Source organism: Apiospora kogelbergensis (assembly GCF_038363985.1).
Source record: "Apiospora kogelbergensis strain CBS 113332 chromosome Unknown utg000001l_segment0_segment0, whole genome shotgun sequence".
Lineage (NCBI taxonomy): Eukaryota > Fungi > Ascomycota > Sordariomycetes > Amphisphaeriales > Apiosporaceae > Apiospora > Apiospora kogelbergensis.
Window position 1 is genome coordinate 3,711,487 of NW_027117418.1, and position 16,405 is coordinate 3,727,891.

The following is a 16,405-nucleotide window of genomic DNA, read 5'->3' on the forward strand; positions in this document are numbered from 1 at the left end:
CAAATGCACCATCATGTCCGAACCCAAGAACAACAAGAGGCTCCACAAATGCCGCAAGCAAGAAAATAAAAAGGTATAAACGAAAAAGGAATTGTGGCCGTAAAATACAGAGGAGCCATGCATGACAGTCTGGGGCTATGCATGCATGCGCTGTATGAGGTACATGACAGACAATAGGGAGTTATGAGTACAAGCAGCAACTGTGCTGTCGTGGATAGGGAAGGGGCAGAAAACAAATACCCCAAAAATCAGAGATTTGCATGTGTGTGGTGTGGAAACCCGACGATTGCTGGTTGGGGAATGCCATGCTGCCAGGTGGATAGCGCGGAATGCGGCGCGAAGTGCGGGCATAATGGATTGCAAGACAGCATCGCATCCAGCCAGCCAGGCCCAGGCTATGGATACTCTCACATGCTGGCAGTAGCCTTCAGCCCGCGCCGCTTGAAACACACAACAGCACTCCCCCTGTCGGACAAGAAAATCCGGAATAGACAGCCCAAGCGGTGGTACGACGGCAGCGTTGTGCACCATGCCGCCACGTCATGGTGTTTCTGGCAGCAGGTTTCCCACCAAAAGGATAGAGCAAGTCGATGTGCCGTGTCTCGTGCTGGTTGTTCGAGCTGATTTCATACCACAATCACCACACCCACCACACGGGTTGGCATGGTTGAGTCGCGAATCGCGAGCTCGGGAATTCTCGCAGTCCAGCCTCTCGAAATTGCTTCTAGAATGTTGCTGATATCCACCTGCCCGGGTCATCTTCGCCGGCAGAGTGGGGCCAGCTGTAGGCCATCATAACTTTCTTTGTTATGGAGGCCACGATCTCGGGACTTGCCAGGAGCCCCACGGGTTGGTGACGAAAGGGGCGGGTCGCATCCGCCGTCCCTGTTGCCTGCCGTTTTCGCTGTGCGCTGTCGCTTTTGGTTGTGTAATGGAATGCCGCGGACCCGTCGTCGGTGCAAACTTTTCCTTTCGCTCCGTACTTTGGCGCCCGTACGAGTTTCACCGACAACACCACCCCTGGTTCGGGCCACCGTGGGCGGTTTGACACGCACAGCCCTAGCCTCACTCTGCCCCGCAGCAAAGCAGAACCCTTATGCTTTGTTTTGTGCCATGCGGCGCGGGTAGGTGTATAGAGTGAGTGTGTTCTCTGGCCTGGATTGGTGTCGAGAGCATCCGTAGCGTCTTGGCGTGAGATCAAATGCTGTCTTGCGATATCGAAATCCATCGAACAGGGACACCATCCGATCCAATTTCGTAAATCTTCGAATTGAGCTGGCGAGGCGGTAATAACCAGCGTGCATGTCCCTCTCGCTGGTCGTCCAACTTGCCACGTTTGCGCATCAAGTGTTCCATAACAGCAATGCGGATAAAGTCGGAGTTTTCGCGGATCTCTCGTTGTCGTGGCCCCGGAGGTAGCGAAGAGGCGGCAGGTGCCTTGGGTGATTCTGGTGGAGACGGCGCAACTCCACGGTTGGCTGCCGGGGAAGAGCTCCTCGACCGTTGCACTTTGTAAGTCTGCATCTGGATCGAAGCGGTATAGCTGCGCGTCGGCGTAGCACCTCCCGTCCGAACCTCGAGCCTGGCGCTGCTTGTTGGGTTCAGATAGCGACGCATCGCCTCGGTGGGTTCATCTTCCAACACGGGTGGCCGTTTCTCGTCTGTGAACGGCACAGTAGGGTCGACCGTCAGAAGCGACCGCACCAGTAAATCCTCGGGTGGGATTGATGAAGATGTAAATTGAGAAATGGATTTGGCGGCGGACCGCAAAACTCGAATTGATGCCGTCAAATTTGACTTGAGAGCCGCCTTGAAAGGTAGGAAGACCGTGTTCTGTTGCTTGTCTGACCGGGATGGTAGAGGGTCAAATACGCTGAACCCCACCTGGTCAACATCGGCAGTGGACTTGGAAGACAGTGGGTGGTCCGGCTCTTCGCCCGGCGGAGAGGGAAGAGGCTCAAGTGACCTGCGTGGCTGTCGATACCTTTTGCTTCTCGGCGTGACAGGGCTGTCAAACGAAGGCATGGTACTGGCACTCGTGGAATCGCCTAGCGACGGCAGGCTTTCGAACGAGCCTGGCCGTGATGATAACGTGGATGTGAAAACACTATCCGAAATGGATGCGTCCTCGTCGCCTAGCTCGTCTGGGGGGCTCAGCAGCACATCTAGCGGACTCCGGCTAAAAGGAGACAGGCCCGAAGGCGTAAAGCATAGTTCCTGGCTCAGGTCCTTCTCGGATACTTGGGATCGAGGAACGATGGAGTCGACGGTCATGCGCGTTTCTTTGCGCTGGCGTTGCTTCATACTTCCACGTCTGTTAGGTGGCGGTATGTTTGTCCCAGCTAGAAGTGCAGCGACTGAAGGCGGCAGGGCGTCGGGCGACCGAATATCGCGTCCTCGTGACCCCGTGCTTGATGATCGCCGGCTCGATTGATCATGATACCGGGACTTGACGTGGTGCTTGTTGGCGGCTTCTGTCTTTGAATTTACGGGTATTTGCACGGCGCTCGTTGGCGTCATAGGACCTGAGGTCGCGTGGGTCGTTGACGCTGGTTTCGGGGGGCTGCGACCTGTCGAAGCAGCCCAACTATCCGGCTCCTTGCGCTTAGTCATTTTCTCGGTCGAGTATCCGGATTGCGAAGTTTTGGAGGCGGGTTGATTAGAGATGTGCTTTGTTGTAGATGAAGCATCTCTTCGCTGCAGGAAGGCAAACCGTGACCTGTTTGGTGGCGGCGTCGGTGATGGGGTGGGAGAAAGAGGAAGTTGGGACTGGCGGGAGTAGAAGAAAGACTTTGGTGTCATCATCATCCTAGCCTCAGTGATTGGAAGGCGGGTTCAACGGCCGCCTTTCCCAGAAGCCTTAATACTGCTACTGCTGTCGGGTATCCGTAACCTGAGGGCTGGAACTCGCTCCTGCACAAGGGTTCTGCTGTGGGGCATACTAACGCCGCAAGGCACAGTTGGATACAAAACCAATTCCAGCAAGTCTCTCAAGTCCAGAGTACTGTCCAGAGTACCAGGTTTTGGGGCCAGTCAATTGAGTCGTGATCGTGTGCCGCGGGCACAGGGGTGGGTGTTTTCAGTACGTAATGGCGCCCACGCTGAATGCAGGACCCGTCTTGCCGTACAGGAATGATGTCGGTCGAGGTGCGTCGATCTGTAATGTAACCAGACCAAGGAAAAGGCAATTTGTAGGTTTCGCTCGATGGTAGATTACCGTGTTAATGGTTCAGGAAGGAAGAGAGGCCTTTGAAAGAAGACCTTTGTCCTCTGGGCTGTGTAGGGTATATGGGTGCCGATTCATCAGCTGGATTCCTTATCTCTGCTGTACTCTGTACTCTGTACTCTGTACTCTGGGACGGCGAACCCGGAGAAGATGGGACTAAAGTTAGCCCAGTAGTCTTCGCGCGAATGCCGCACTACGTATCGGAGTATATCTTCCAGGCCCGTCTGCGAAACTATGAGATGGGACTACAAGAAGAAGTGTATTGTAGCGGGAGTGCAGCAGGCGAGGAGAAGAGCAGGAGAAGACGGGAAGTGTGAGTAGGATGCAGGTAAGGTACTGTAAGTAAGTATGTAGGATATGTGTAAGAGATAAGCATCTTGCATCAATAGGAAGCCAGGTCACACGTGGCCCCATCGGGTTAGATAGCTAGTTGATTGAATATCACAGCATTGATGTTTGTTGGTCTTCTTGGGCTTGGGCGCGGCCTCAGGTTGGCGGTGTCTGCGAAGTGTGGCCATTAGCTGGCGTAGGCCACGGGCCTGCCTGATCAGGAGGTGGGCATCGAGTTGGTATTCGTAAGGGTCCAGTTGGGGTCGCACCTTGGTTCAACTTGCATGCCCATAATGTGGGGGCTCGGTCGGTCGTTGCTTGTTTTCTGTACGTACTTCTTTCGGTACATACATGTTATGCGTGCAGCATGCAGCGTGCAGGTAATGACCAGTTAATGACATGGCACATTGTTCGGATGCCGACAAATGCAGCATAAAGGCCGCTCGCTGCCCGACCTTGTTTGTGCAATCAAGTAACGACAGGTATCCCGCCAACCCAACAGCCAACAGCCAACAGCCAGCAACCACAAACAGTCGTGTCGGTTTGCATCCAGTTCAGCTGTCGTAGATAAGGTAAACTTTCCAGGACCTACCCGCAAACTCTCGCATCTTCAGCTCGGCTGACTAAATGCTCGTTATCATCTTCGACCTGAAGCCGCCCGAGTTGTCAAAACACTGCATGACATAAGTGTAAAGTATGATAAGTCAAGTCACCCTTGGAGGTGGCTACGGATAAGGTAGACTGGCCCTCGCTTCATCAACCATCTCAAATGCTATGATAAGATGAATCCAATGCATGCTTTGCTTTCTTCTGAAACTACTGCAGCTGCACCTGCACTTTTCGGCGGTAACATGCTATTCGGGTTGTGCTTCTTTGATTCTTCTTCTTCTTCTGCCGACCTCGGGCCTCCCGGTAATTCCAGTCTTTACCAGAACCACATTCCTCCGTTAGATATTACACATTACACACAAATGATGGCCAACTCACCATGCAGTTGTTACATTTCATCAATTGGATTGAACGTCATCCCGTTGATTTGGCGCTATGGGTGACAGAATTCCAGGGTCTTCAGGTTTTTGTTGACTCATACATAAAAAATCCTGGGCCACACCGGCTTGGTCCGATGGCCCGAAAAGCAAGCAATATCCAGTGAAACTCAAGCGTTCTGGTCAGCCCCGAAGCGACAGCCGACTGACTGTTGGATTCAACCTTGTCCGGCTTTTCTGTTACGCCGACTACTTGAGGTGAGCTTTGTGGATAATATTAGGCACGCATACATGGAAAGGCCACCCACTATCAGTGCCGGGCAAGACGGGTTTCTATCATCCGATCCCCATCCTATCTGTGACTATGTATGTACAACTATTGGTTGACCGTAATATTCAATTTGGCAGGTTTCCACTGTTCAAGCTAAAGATTTGACTGTTCCCACGAGATGTACCAACCTGCCAACCTCCTGCAACGACGCCCACGGAGCCTTTGGCTTTGTGTATTTGCTACGCCATGGCCGATCTCACTATGTCACGTGGGCTTGATTTGGCGGACAACCTCAAATTGGACTTGCCCTAGCAGATCTCGGCGTATCCCTAGCACTGCATCCAAGAATGTCCATGCGAGAGATCGCCAGTTTGCCGGCTGAGATGGTATCGTGTTCCCCGTCGTAGGGAAGACTAAGTATCCGCCTACGTAGTACATAAGACCAGCCACTGCCAGTAACACCGGTAACGACGACTTCACGCTTAACGGCCGACTCCACACCACTGGCGACGACGCCCCATGCGTCAAGTCGTAAATAACGAAGGTTCCCTTATCGCTAGCCCGCCATTGGCTTCTCCAGCTCAGTTCCCCGCGAACTGTTTTAGCCCCAGGATGTTGTGGAATAGGCAAGAAGTCACCCACCCACCATCAACCACCCTCCATCAGCGCAACACGTGTGCCTCTTCCAAGGAGACCATGAGCGATGTCATTCTCTTCCACACGCACCACGTGAGTAAAACAACGGCTTCGTGACGAATGGGCGAGGGAGGCACGCGATGGCCTGGTCAATGGGAAAGGGGTTGCGAGACTGCCCCGAGACCCCAGCTGCATCCTTATCTTTGGGTGCTACAGGTTTAAACCACCAAGACACCCAAACCCAATCAGACTTCCTGTTTTTATCATCGGCAGGCCGACCTTTTCACGAGGTAGCACACAAACACGACTGTTCTACTCTAGCATCCCAAGTCAACACCAAACAGCAGTATCCCGATCGACTATTTTGCGGGGTAACAGCGCGGGCGGGAATCAAGCCCGCTGCCCAACCGTCAGCAAATTGTACCACTAAGCTAAGCTCAGGGATCTCCCGTGTGCATTCCCACCTACTACTACTAGTAGCCTCCGATGCAGGTGTCAGGATAATGACGCCGGTCGTCACTGGCTATGGCGGCCTGCCTGCGCACCCCCGCGGAACGGACTGAGATGAAAAAGAGTGCAAGATCAGCTTCTCAAAGGGTCTCCAGTTTTCCCAGCAAAAGCAGGGAATGAATAGCTTGGAGAGATCGCATTTCTGACCGCATCATCAGGGATCTCGCGAGAGCAACGAATGGCGACTATTCACCACGGAAACAAGCAAGATGGAACTCTAATACATTTTCCCGAAGACTAGCAACTGGCAAACGTTATTTCCATCCCCATCACTCCTGACCGTCGGCGACAGGCCACGGCACGACATCTTGACGGTGCCATGATGGCGAGAACAGCACAGAAAGAAAACTAGAGAGAGCATGGGTCCTGACCTTGAAACATGACATGTGTACTGAGTCAGGAAGCGACGACACCTGACATACGACCCCTAAAGCTGGAACTGATGCAATGTTTGCCAAGAACCAGAGGCCGGTTCGTTTACCCTAGGGTGTTGAAGTCATGTTGTTGTGTTTGAGCCACCAGAGGGGCCGCATTTTTCTCATGTTCCCCAGACTGGTGGGAAGTTCAATGTATGCTTGCCAGCACGAGCTCGGAAAGCAAACATCTCACAGATTAATTGGTAAGTATTTTGACAATTATGACCTGCCCAATCGATTTGTGAGCCACTGTTGTGTATGAACTTTGAAGTTGCGAAGACATCCATTCATTCCACATATACAGTATAGTAATCTTAAGGCATAACAGGTCATCGAGATAGTCAAGACAAAAGAAACCAGATGTACCAACGTGCCTCCCACATGGTAACCCGTCTAATTGTGCAATGATGATTGGGGGAGGAATCCAGCTTCGGAAGGAGGTTACTTCTCTCACATGCGCGAACGCCATTGAAGTGATTGTTGGAGATTGTAGACTCTTATACTCATGGTCGCTCATCATCAGACCCAGGTCTCCTTTCTAACGCTGTCCTCAAGTCCGATATTGACCACTTCCCTATCTTGATGAGCCCCGCCTCCTTCTTCTGCTTCGTCGACATCGTCCGGCTTGGGGGACGACGGATGATACTGCGTCACGAAGTCGGTCCGCGCGACACCCTCCCGCACCGGGAGGATGAGGCTCTCGTCATCGCTGCGCCGCGAAGACGACGCGGCGCTCCGCAGTCGGCCAATACGCGCGGCCGCCCCGGCGCCGAGAACCATCTTATCGGTCGCGGCCGACACCGCCACTGTGTCGCGGCGTCTCGTCGTCATCGTCCCACCTCCTCTCCCTACTTTAGCAGAGGGGGGGGACGAAGAAGACGACGACGAAGGGAACCAGGCGCGCAGAAGCGGCCGCAGAGCCGGCGCCGAGGCCGTAATGATGGATAGGTTGGCCTCGATAGCGATGATGACGAACGAGATATTGGAAGTCGGGTCTGGCTGTTCAAGCAGCACGTATAAACCCCGGACAAGGAGGACGAGGCGCGATATGCCTACCAACGTTGTTCTGTTGGGCGGGTGACGTGTGAGCATGTATAAGAGTAGGAACGAGGGTATCATAGCTATAGTTGCGCGGGTGGTGGCCGGCGAAAGTGACAGACAGACGCAAAAGGCCACTGCTTGAGAAAAGGGGAAAGCAAGATTGTGACATACAAGAATCCCAATAGGAACAGGAACATCAATGCTATCTTGGTCCTCTTGGGTATTTGAAGCCCGACAAAGATGCGTAGCGGCAGTCCTAGTATCAACAGGTCCAATACGATGTTGATGGCGCTCGCGGCAACGAACAGGATGCGTCGGTCCACGCAGTACCCTTCCAATCGCGGCTTCCATGCCTTCTGAAGAGGGAAGCATTGGAAGACGACGGCGAAGAAGATTGAGACCATGCTGGCTAAGTTGATGGTGTTGAGCCAGATAATGAAGCGCCGCACTCCGGGCTTCTGTCCGAAGAGACGGAGAAGCAGTATAAGTAGGGATGATTTGACGAGGGCCAGTATGGGGTTGTATAGTATCTGGACGACATAGTTCCAGAGAGCCCCCTGTGTTGGGTCGTGCAGCGGAATGTCTACAGTGCTCATGCCGATATAGTTCGTTACGATGACTTAAAGTGGACGCAAATTAGTACCAGATGGTCGTGCTGGCTTTCAGGGGAGTGAGCCCAACTCACACTCATAGCTTGCAACCGCTTCCATGATCGCCAATGCCTAAGGCCCACTGATAAGTTGTTGGACACCACGGGGGATATTAAGCAGCTTCATACCATTGCTGCACACACCAAGCCATCATCTGCCCTTGGGCGTTAGTCTGGGTTGTCCAGCATCTTGATCGGCTCACCGAGGTAACTAACCTAGACTGAACTGCCGCGTCGAGAGTTTCCCAGCAACCCTCACAGAGACCACCACCAGGGCCAGAGCCGGAAATGTAATTACCACCACTATTGCGGTATTTTGATGGTCCATTCGAGAGCTTGCCGCAGGCTTCACCAATGCGCCGAAATCTGGATAAGTGACCAAACACTCATTCGCCGACGACATCTCAAAGAAAAGAATATCGAGTAGACTGGTTGAGCAGACGCTTGTGTGTCTTGATAGAGAATGCAATAACGCGAGTATTACCACGAAGAAATGAAGTAAGCGTTTCATCAATATAGTAGTTATGATCATAATAAATTCATTAAGCGGGCGGGATCAAGTCATTGATATTGACACGAAGAAGGCACGAGTGATCCTAGGCCTGCCTGGGTATGCTTTCCACACACAATGACGCTTCATCATTCTCTAGATCTTGGCTGTAGCAGATGGTTCTCATCATAGCAATTGTTGCCAGAAAGTCCACGGCATTTCCTAAATGTCACCATGCAATTCAGCCTCCGGTGCCGCGGGTGTCAATTCTGGAGGATCGCCACTGGGTTGACAATGCTTTTGACCCCTACTACAGGTGTGTACAAGTGAATATTGGATGAACTAGACATCGTAAACGACTCACCATCTTCAAGCTTCGGGGGGGGTACCAGGGTTCTGGAAGAATGCCGTCAGAGTCGGTAACTCGTGACTATCCTGTCACCTGGCGCGTAAATCGCCGTTTCCTATCCGTCGCTTATAGCATTTAGGAGAGTATGGACAACCTTTCCGGGACTTGGATGCCGCTATAATGCTTCAAGGCACATTGAAAGGAGACTGCCGGAAACACTATAGCTGTTATCCGGCTCCCCGACGCGCCAGTACGTAGCTTCACCAACTACTGCCCCAGGCTGGCCCAGTCCAGTCCACAATGGCCAGCCTTGAATTCATCCCTTGCTACCGATCGTCTAAATGGTTCGCACGACGTATTTGACAGGTGACAACCCCCAGACACCGAGGATCAAACAAGAGGGGACACCCGTGGCAACGACCAAATATCATGCAACGATTATAGGTTTAGACCACTTGATTCAGTCGGCAGGTCTTGCGACCCCGGCAAAGCAAATAAGATATTTGCTACTTGGGGATGCCGCTGGAATAATGCGGCTCAATCGGTCAATGTTTTGCACACCGTCTCCGGCCCGGGTGAAGACGAGGGGTTACTGCATTGATGCTGGTCGATCATTCGTCTCAACTCGCGGGGGGTTACATACAAGTCACCGAATGTTCGATACGTTATGCAGTACGAACGAGTGCATTCAGCCTTTTGCCTTCTATTCGAATACGAAATCTGTCAGCTGTGTTATTATCCAAAAATAGCATAGGCTTCTTTAAGATGCTCCTCGTTGCACTGCTCCTCGTTGCAATATTCCCGCTCACTCTCAACACTGCAGTTTAGGATGATTCAAAACCTGGGATGTCCCATGCCTGGGGGCGCACACATTTCGCTAAATTTTCTCATTCTTCATTTTTCATCTCTCTCTTTCTATAGTACTGTTTGCATTGCATGAAGATCCGAACCAAAAAGTGTGGAGGTGGCGGTAGTTTCTGGTGCAATATTATGCCGTGTCTATCATTGCCCCAAGGCTATTCGGCATCTTCAGTGTCCTGGGTATCATCCTCGCCCTCCTCGCTGGCGACTGACAAGATGTTGATGCCTGCAGCGCCACCGACCGAGGTACTTCCATCAGACCCCTTTGTGATTCCTAGATTGCCTCCCACGTTCTTGGTCCTGCCGTTCTTGTCCACGATGATGCCCAGGTTGTCCTTGAACTGATCCGATTCCCTGACGGCAGTGGAATCTCCAGCGCCGCCGCCCTTGCCTTTGGCAGGAGCAGCGGCTTTGCCCTTGGCTGGCTGTGCCTTTTCTTCCCCGGCAGCTGGTTGGGTTGCTTTGCCGCCACGAGAGCCACCCGTGAGGATGCCCCCTAGAGCAAGGCCGTTCCCAGCGTTTGCAGTCCCGTTAGCTTTTTGGCGGGCTCCTTCGAGCGCCGCCAGGTTCTCAGCAGTCTGATTTCTTGCTGCACCTCCTGCCTGGTTTTTGCTTGCCCCTTTCCTCTCGCCCTTGCCACCCGAGCCGCCAAGCTCGAGACCACCAGCGCCTCCAACTTGTAATCCACCGTTCTCGAATTTGACTTGGCGCTTGGCAATAGGAGGAGCTTTATAGGCCTTGGCAAGAGCAGAAGACAGAACCATGATATTGGCATGAGCCGCTGGAGAACCCTAAACATTCTTGTTAGTCAACCCATAGAAGAAACATGCATCGTGGTGAAAGGAAGGGTGCAGACTTACGGTGAAGGTAATCTTTTCACATGCTCCGACATGGAGGACAGAGAGTGCCGCAACGACGGCAAGAATGACATGCATCATAAATATCAAGAAGAGAAGCCTGCTTCTCTGAACACTTGGCAAATATGCTTGAAAAGGATCACGTATAGAAGAACGAGGAAAACGAAAGACGGGACAAACGACTGTATAACTATTAGAGATGCCTCAAGCAGCGCTGAAAGAAAGACACAAATTAGAAGGGAAAATATGCATTGTAATAGAAGTACGACTTAGCGAGCGAGGGCGAAGCAGAGCATTAGTATACAACGGATAGGTATGCACGCCAACCCTTGCGAGCATCGTGAACCTTCGTGCACATCCAGCAAAGGTCGATGCCGCTGGCATGAGGCATGCCACCGGAAGCCGTGCGACCGTACGGGGTAGCAATACGCGATGCTTAAAATAATGCCTAGGCCCTGCTGCCCGTGGTGTTTAGAAACGGTTCTCCAGGTGCTGAGTGGTCTCCTCCAGGCCCAAGTCCGTGGAAGAAACTCCTTGGCGTTACAGGTGGCTGATTGATCGGCCCTAGTCAGCGAGATGGACGGGCAGGTAATGGCGACGGACAAAAAGGGACCCTCTACGCTTCTTCCCCAGGCCCAGGCCTGGATCCTGGCTTTCAATGCATGTCGTCCTGGAGGCCTTCAGCAATAAACTTTGTGCATCGCTTCGTCTTCCCATAATAGACGCTTGGCCTGCTTCAACATAGCGGGAACACCTTTGCGCAGGGCTCGAAGAGACGGGCTGACTCGACAGACGTAGCAAGCCTGGCGGGGAGTAATGTATATCTATCTACCTATACACATATACTCGACATGTCGATCCCAGCCAATTGCAAGCAAGAAGCCACGGCCGGCACCTGCCCGATACCCTGCACCGCACTGCAGGTACCCGCAAGCCGCCTAGTCACGCCAAACGCGCTGGCCAAAAACCACTGGCCAAAGCATCCCATCCCATGTCCCCCCCAACAATCCCCATCCTAGCAATACACACTATATGTAGTACCGAGCAGTTGGAATCCCTCAACGCAACCCAGTTTTTCCTTTCACATGCTTCAGGGCTCCAAGACCCCATGATCAGACGAGCAAAAGGATTGCCAATTCGATTATCTGTTGTCTGTCTGAAGTGCTAGAGCTGAATCCTTACCGGTCGCGGCTGTTGCAAGAATGGCACAAGAAGCTGCAAAGACGCCTAAGAGGTCCTCTCCCATCAAGACCGCCTACCTCATCCTCTACAATGCCGTATCCGCCATTCTCTGGGCCACCGTCCTCGGCCGCACCGTCGGCGCCAACATGCTGAGAGGGGCCGGCATTCGTCTACGTTTCGACCGGCGACTTTGTGCTCTGGACGCAGACCCTGATGATCATGGATGTGCTGCACGGGCTCTTTGGTATGTCGATTGAAAATCACTTCGGCGGCCCAGTCTTTCTCTTCTTCGCCTTTCCCTTAGCTCTCTTCTTGACAGGCGTCTCGACTCGAATTGTGGCGGCTCCAAGCCCTGGTCAATGCTTCCTTGCAGAGCTCTCTGTTTCATGCCCTTACGTCACGATCCAGACTAGCTAGCTAACCTCTTGTGATTGTGCATGTAGGCATTGTCCGAACCGACCCCGTCACCGCTGCCGCCCAAGTCGCGTCCCGCTACGTCGCTGTCTGGGGGTCCAGTACCCGTTCCCGGCCCTCTGCGCCTCGCCCGTATACTCGTCGATGCTGTTCGCCTGGTCGGTGACCGAGGTGATTCGCTACACGTACCTGGCAGTCAAGCTGGGCGGCTACGAGCCCGCCGCCTTCACCTGGGTCCGCTACAGCTCCTACCTCGTCCTGTACCCCCTGGGCATCACGAGCGAGATGATCCAGATGTGGCGCGCGCTGGCTCCCGCCGGGCACAAGTTTGGCCCCCTTTACCAACTGTTCCTCGGTGTCTCCCTGTTCGTCATCTGGCCCATTGGCGCGTACGTGCTCATTGGCCACATGAACAGGCAGCGCCGCAAGGTCCTGGCCGCTCAAAAGTCCGAAAATATGAAGGCTACGCAGTAGTACCGCCCGCCTTCGGATGTCAGTATCGTATAGTTGTCATGCAGAGCATGGGTGGGACGTATGGAATGACAGATTGATGAGCCAGGGATGGCGCTTAGACTGTTGTGCATTGTGTACGGAGGAATATACATAGATTATGATGCACGAGGAATGGTGGCTTTCAAAATGGCGTTGGCGGTTAAGGGCGTGAGACGTGCCATCGATGTTGAAAAGAAAACCGCAAGGAGAATTTATTGGCCTACCAGGCTCTAGCAAAACAAGAACATGGGCTGCTAGTGATACGTATGGTATATATATAAATCTATATTTATAAAGGTATGCCCGATGAAAGTGCGGGCAATCCAATACTGCTCCAGTAACAGGAGCGCATGCACTCATCGGCATCTCCTTTGGGTATCAATTGATTAATCATAAAAATCTGCGTATCTCCCCCCTTTACTCCAGCTCCCTGTTACTAGTCTCATACCAATCGTTCTTCGCCCACTTCACAATCAACTTCTTAGCGTCATCCGAGAGCTGTGAGTAGCCAGGATTCTCTTTGGGCTCAAACATGCCTATCGTACGTAGTCAGTATCTATCGAGCTCAGGTGAAGGGGAGAGAAGACGACGGAGGAGGCATTGGAAACTTGTAGTATGAGCTTGCAGTACTCACCCATGTGCGCCCCGATCTCGTCCGTGGCCTTGTCGTTGATGGCCTCTTTCCACTCGCCTGCCGCCTGCCGCGCCGGCAAGTTGCAGAACGTCCGGTCCTTGTTGAGGACGAGGCCGACCGTGCTGACCTGCTTCGAGCTGGCCCCCTGCCGAGGCGGGTATACAAGTTGGCGAAGCCGAGGTCGAGCTCCTGGGTCAGCCGGACCATCTTCCGCATGCGCATCTTCATCTCCTCGCCCTTGGCCAGGCAGCCCACAAACTCCAGATGGCCGCCGACCCAAGTCCAGCCCGAAGAGATCTGATCCCGATTCACGTAGGCAGCGGCGCCGCCCGCCACCACCGCCCCGGCGGCCCCGGCGTACATGGCCATCTTGCCCCAGCTGCCCCAGCCGCCGCCCTGTTGCTGCTTCTCTTTCTGCGCGGGCGAGGCTTCGAGGGCGGCGACAGGCTTTTTCTGCGCGGAGTTCTGTCGTGAGGCGTCGCCGGCGGCCTTGGTCCCGCCCCAGAGCGACGTCAGCCCGCCCAGCTGCGTGAGCGCCGAAGCCGCAGTCTGGATATGGCTCTCGGCCCCGTGCGCAACAACGCCCGGCGCGATGCCGAGGTAGGGGGTGTCGAAGGCGAGGACGCCCTGTATGTACGGGAACATCATAGCATTGAAGCCGCCCTGTGGCGAAGAAGGCCGCGTCGCCGTCGCCTTATCGTCATCTTTGTAGTTGTTTTTATTGCTGCTGCTGTCGCTTTTCGATGCAGCATTATCGCCGTTGTTATTATTGTTGTTATCGTGGTGCACGGGCTGGTCGCTGGTCAGGGCGATGAGGGTCTCGGCGGCGACGATGCCGCCCATCGAGTGGCCGATGAGGACGGTGCGGACGCCCGGGTCGACGGTGGGGCTGGGGGTGCCCGCGGCGACCTCGAGGTCGATGACCTTGTTCAGCAGCCAGTCGCGGAAGCGGGCCACGCACTCGTGCAAGTCGCCGCGCGTCTCGAACTTGGGGTAGACGAGTGTCCGGATCTCGACTTTGGGGAGCTCGGCGCTCAGCAGCGCGGCCAGGTGTTCGGTGAACTCGCCGGCGGTGCCGAATGTGTCCTCGCCACCCTGGAATCCGTGGATGAAGCACAGCAGTAGAGTTTTCTTCATCGTGTCGGCTGTCGCTGTATTCCGGCCTAGGATGGCACTTGCGGTTGGCTCGTTACCATCTCCATTGAAGGAAGAACAGAAGTGCGGGATGTAAGTAACTCTCACCTATGGCCTGTGACGCCTGCCGTCTGCTTCCACTGAGCCGCTGAGCCGCTGAGCCGCTGAGCCGCTGACAGGTGGGGGTTTCCAGGCCCCGCCGCCGCATTCTTTAGTGGATAACCCACTAAGCGTTGAGGGGCTACTAAGCTACAGTGTCGTGTCAAAAGTTGACTTTGACTTACCCATTCAAGCAAAACCACAACACATGTGCCTGCCTATGATACGTTCACCAAATATTGTTCAAAAACGGCGTGGGTTTGAATAACTGCGATTTTGCCTTCTTTCAACATACAGAATACGGCCATAAGAAGCATGACGAGCTTTGACAAGCCTTGACTGTTGCCAAGCCAAAGGATAATCAATACGTCGCCGCCAATCTCTGAACCAAATAATCGCCGCTGCTAATGCCTGCGTACTTTTGTCCGTCTCAGTCGCATAGGTTCCCGGTATTGCCTCGATATAGCTCTTGAAGTTCGGGTTGCAGAAGTATCTGTTCATTGGCATTAGTAAGAAAAAGGCGCCTCTTTTGCATGTTCGTCGTGTTAGCGAGGCAACTTACGCAATGCTGTATCGGGCCGGGTATACATCCCCATCGCCGCTCGGAGGCTCAACGACCCGGTGGATCGTGCTCTTGATGGTGTCGTTGCTCCATCTAGCCAGCAGATCCCCTGCGTTCACCACGCAGGTATCCGGGATGGGAGTGGCATCCACAAACACGCCGGTCGGACTTCTGACCTGCAGCCCGCCCCGCTGATCCTGGAACAGCAAAGTGATGCTCCCGTAGTCGCTGTGCGCGCCTGCGCGGACCTGTCCGGGGTTGATCTTGAACAAGTCCTTCCGGACTTCGGGGTAGTGGAGCAGGCGCAGCGTGTTGTCACCAACGTCGGTGAAGCCGTCGAAGAACTTCTCGTCCAGATCCATGGCCACGGCGATCGCCCTCATCACCTCGGTGTGCATCTCCTTGCACCGGTCGTGGAAGTCCAGCATGGTCGACTTGAAGCCGACGAGGTCGCCGACCTCCTCGGGCCAGTGATTGGGCAGGTCTGGCTCGCCCTCACGGCCGATCTCCAGCGACTCCTTGATGTCGGGGTTGCCCTCCCGCAGCTTTTTGACATCATCAATGTCGGTCAGCTGGGTCGTCTTCTCCCGACCCGGTGCGGAGTAGCCCCGGTTTGCCTCCGGGGTGGTCCAGCAATGCTTCATCTTCTCCTCCGTCGGCAGACGGAAGTACCTGGCAGAGGTCTCAAATACTTGTTTTCGTGTCTCTGGGCTAATAGGGAGGCCTTTCAGGTAAATGAACCCTGCCGTCTGGAATCCATGGAGAATGGCCTTGGCCGTCTCCTTTCGCTGCTCAGGGTTCCCATTCAGGAAAGCCGAGAAGTCGATGAGCTGATGGGGCGTTTAGGACTTGCATCACACAAATTGGCATCGGCAGCATTTAGGAGTAAACTCACTGGGATGACAAGTCCCTCGCTCTTCACAGCTGCTGATTCCATGTTGATATATTCTCTGGGTGTGACTTCGAAGGCACCAAAACAGGTTGTTGTCTCACGTCAAGATTGCACACGTTCATCTTGGTTAATAAGTATATAAGCATCCCCTCCCGGGGTTGGGGGTTGCTCGGCCATTGAACCGAGTAATGTTGATTAATGCTGATCAAATCAGATCGGATGAGCAGTCAGATAAGGCCCAAAAGGTTCAGGGTTCAGGCTGCACATTCGGCTGCATCCGATACTTGGTTAGGCAAGTGCACACAAGACCTAGACAGTTCCGAACCCCTCTGCCTGCTTGGATCTTGCCATGCCAGTGTAGATCACCGCGGTTG

The 16,405-nt window shown here is 53.8% G+C and overlaps 6 protein-coding genes across 6 annotated transcripts; 1 reads left to right on the plus strand and 5 right to left on the minus strand.

Moving 5' to 3' along the window:
• Positions 1-1,197: 1,197 nt before the first annotated feature.
• Positions 1,198-2,808, minus strand: PG998_001176 (uncharacterized protein; the record flags this gene model as incomplete). Its single annotated transcript, XM_066867994.1, has 1 exon — positions 1,198-2,808. The coding sequence occupies one exon, from the start codon at positions 2,806-2,808 to the stop codon at positions 1,198-1,200; it is 1,611 nt and encodes a 536-aa protein (XP_066736409.1).
• Positions 2,809-6,894: 4,086 nt separating this feature from the next.
• Positions 6,895-8,012, minus strand: PG998_001177 (uncharacterized protein; the record flags this gene model as incomplete). The annotated part of the gene is made up of 2 exons (XM_066867995.1): positions 6,895-7,441; positions 7,588-8,012. 2 exons carry the CDS (start codon positions 8,010-8,012, stop codon positions 6,895-6,897), a joined length of 972 nt encoding a protein of 323 aa, XP_066736410.1.
• Positions 8,013-9,920: 1,908 nt separating this feature from the next.
• On the minus strand, positions 9,921-10,700 carry PG998_001178 (uncharacterized protein; the record flags this gene model as incomplete). The annotated part of the gene is made up of 2 exons (XM_066867996.1): positions 9,921-10,556; positions 10,626-10,700. The coding sequence occupies 2 exons, from the start codon at positions 10,698-10,700 to the stop codon at positions 9,921-9,923; spliced, it is 711 nt and encodes a 236-aa protein (XP_066736411.1).
• A 1,124-nt stretch (positions 10,701-11,824) lies between these two features.
• Positions 11,825-12,692, plus strand: PG998_001179 (uncharacterized protein; the record flags this gene model as incomplete). Its single annotated transcript, XM_066867997.1, has 2 exons — positions 11,825-12,048; positions 12,248-12,692. 2 exons carry the CDS (start codon positions 11,825-11,827, stop codon positions 12,690-12,692), a joined length of 669 nt encoding a protein of 222 aa, XP_066736412.1.
• Positions 12,693-13,127: 435 nt separating this feature from the next.
• Positions 13,128-14,481, minus strand: PG998_001180 (uncharacterized protein; the record flags this gene model as incomplete). Its single annotated transcript, XM_066867998.1, has 3 exons — positions 13,128-13,246; positions 13,345-13,489; positions 13,549-14,481. The coding sequence occupies 3 exons, from the start codon at positions 14,479-14,481 to the stop codon at positions 13,128-13,130; spliced, it is 1,197 nt and encodes a 398-aa protein (XP_066736413.1).
• A 101-nt stretch (positions 14,482-14,582) lies between these two features.
• On the minus strand, positions 14,583-16,076 carry PG998_001181 (thymine dioxygenase; the record flags this gene model as incomplete). The annotated part of the gene is made up of 4 exons (XM_066867999.1): positions 14,583-14,704; positions 14,997-15,070; positions 15,140-15,969; positions 16,035-16,076. The coding sequence occupies 4 exons, from the start codon at positions 16,074-16,076 to the stop codon at positions 14,583-14,585; spliced, it is 1,068 nt and encodes a 355-aa protein (XP_066736414.1).
• Positions 16,077-16,405: the final 329 nt, after the last annotated feature.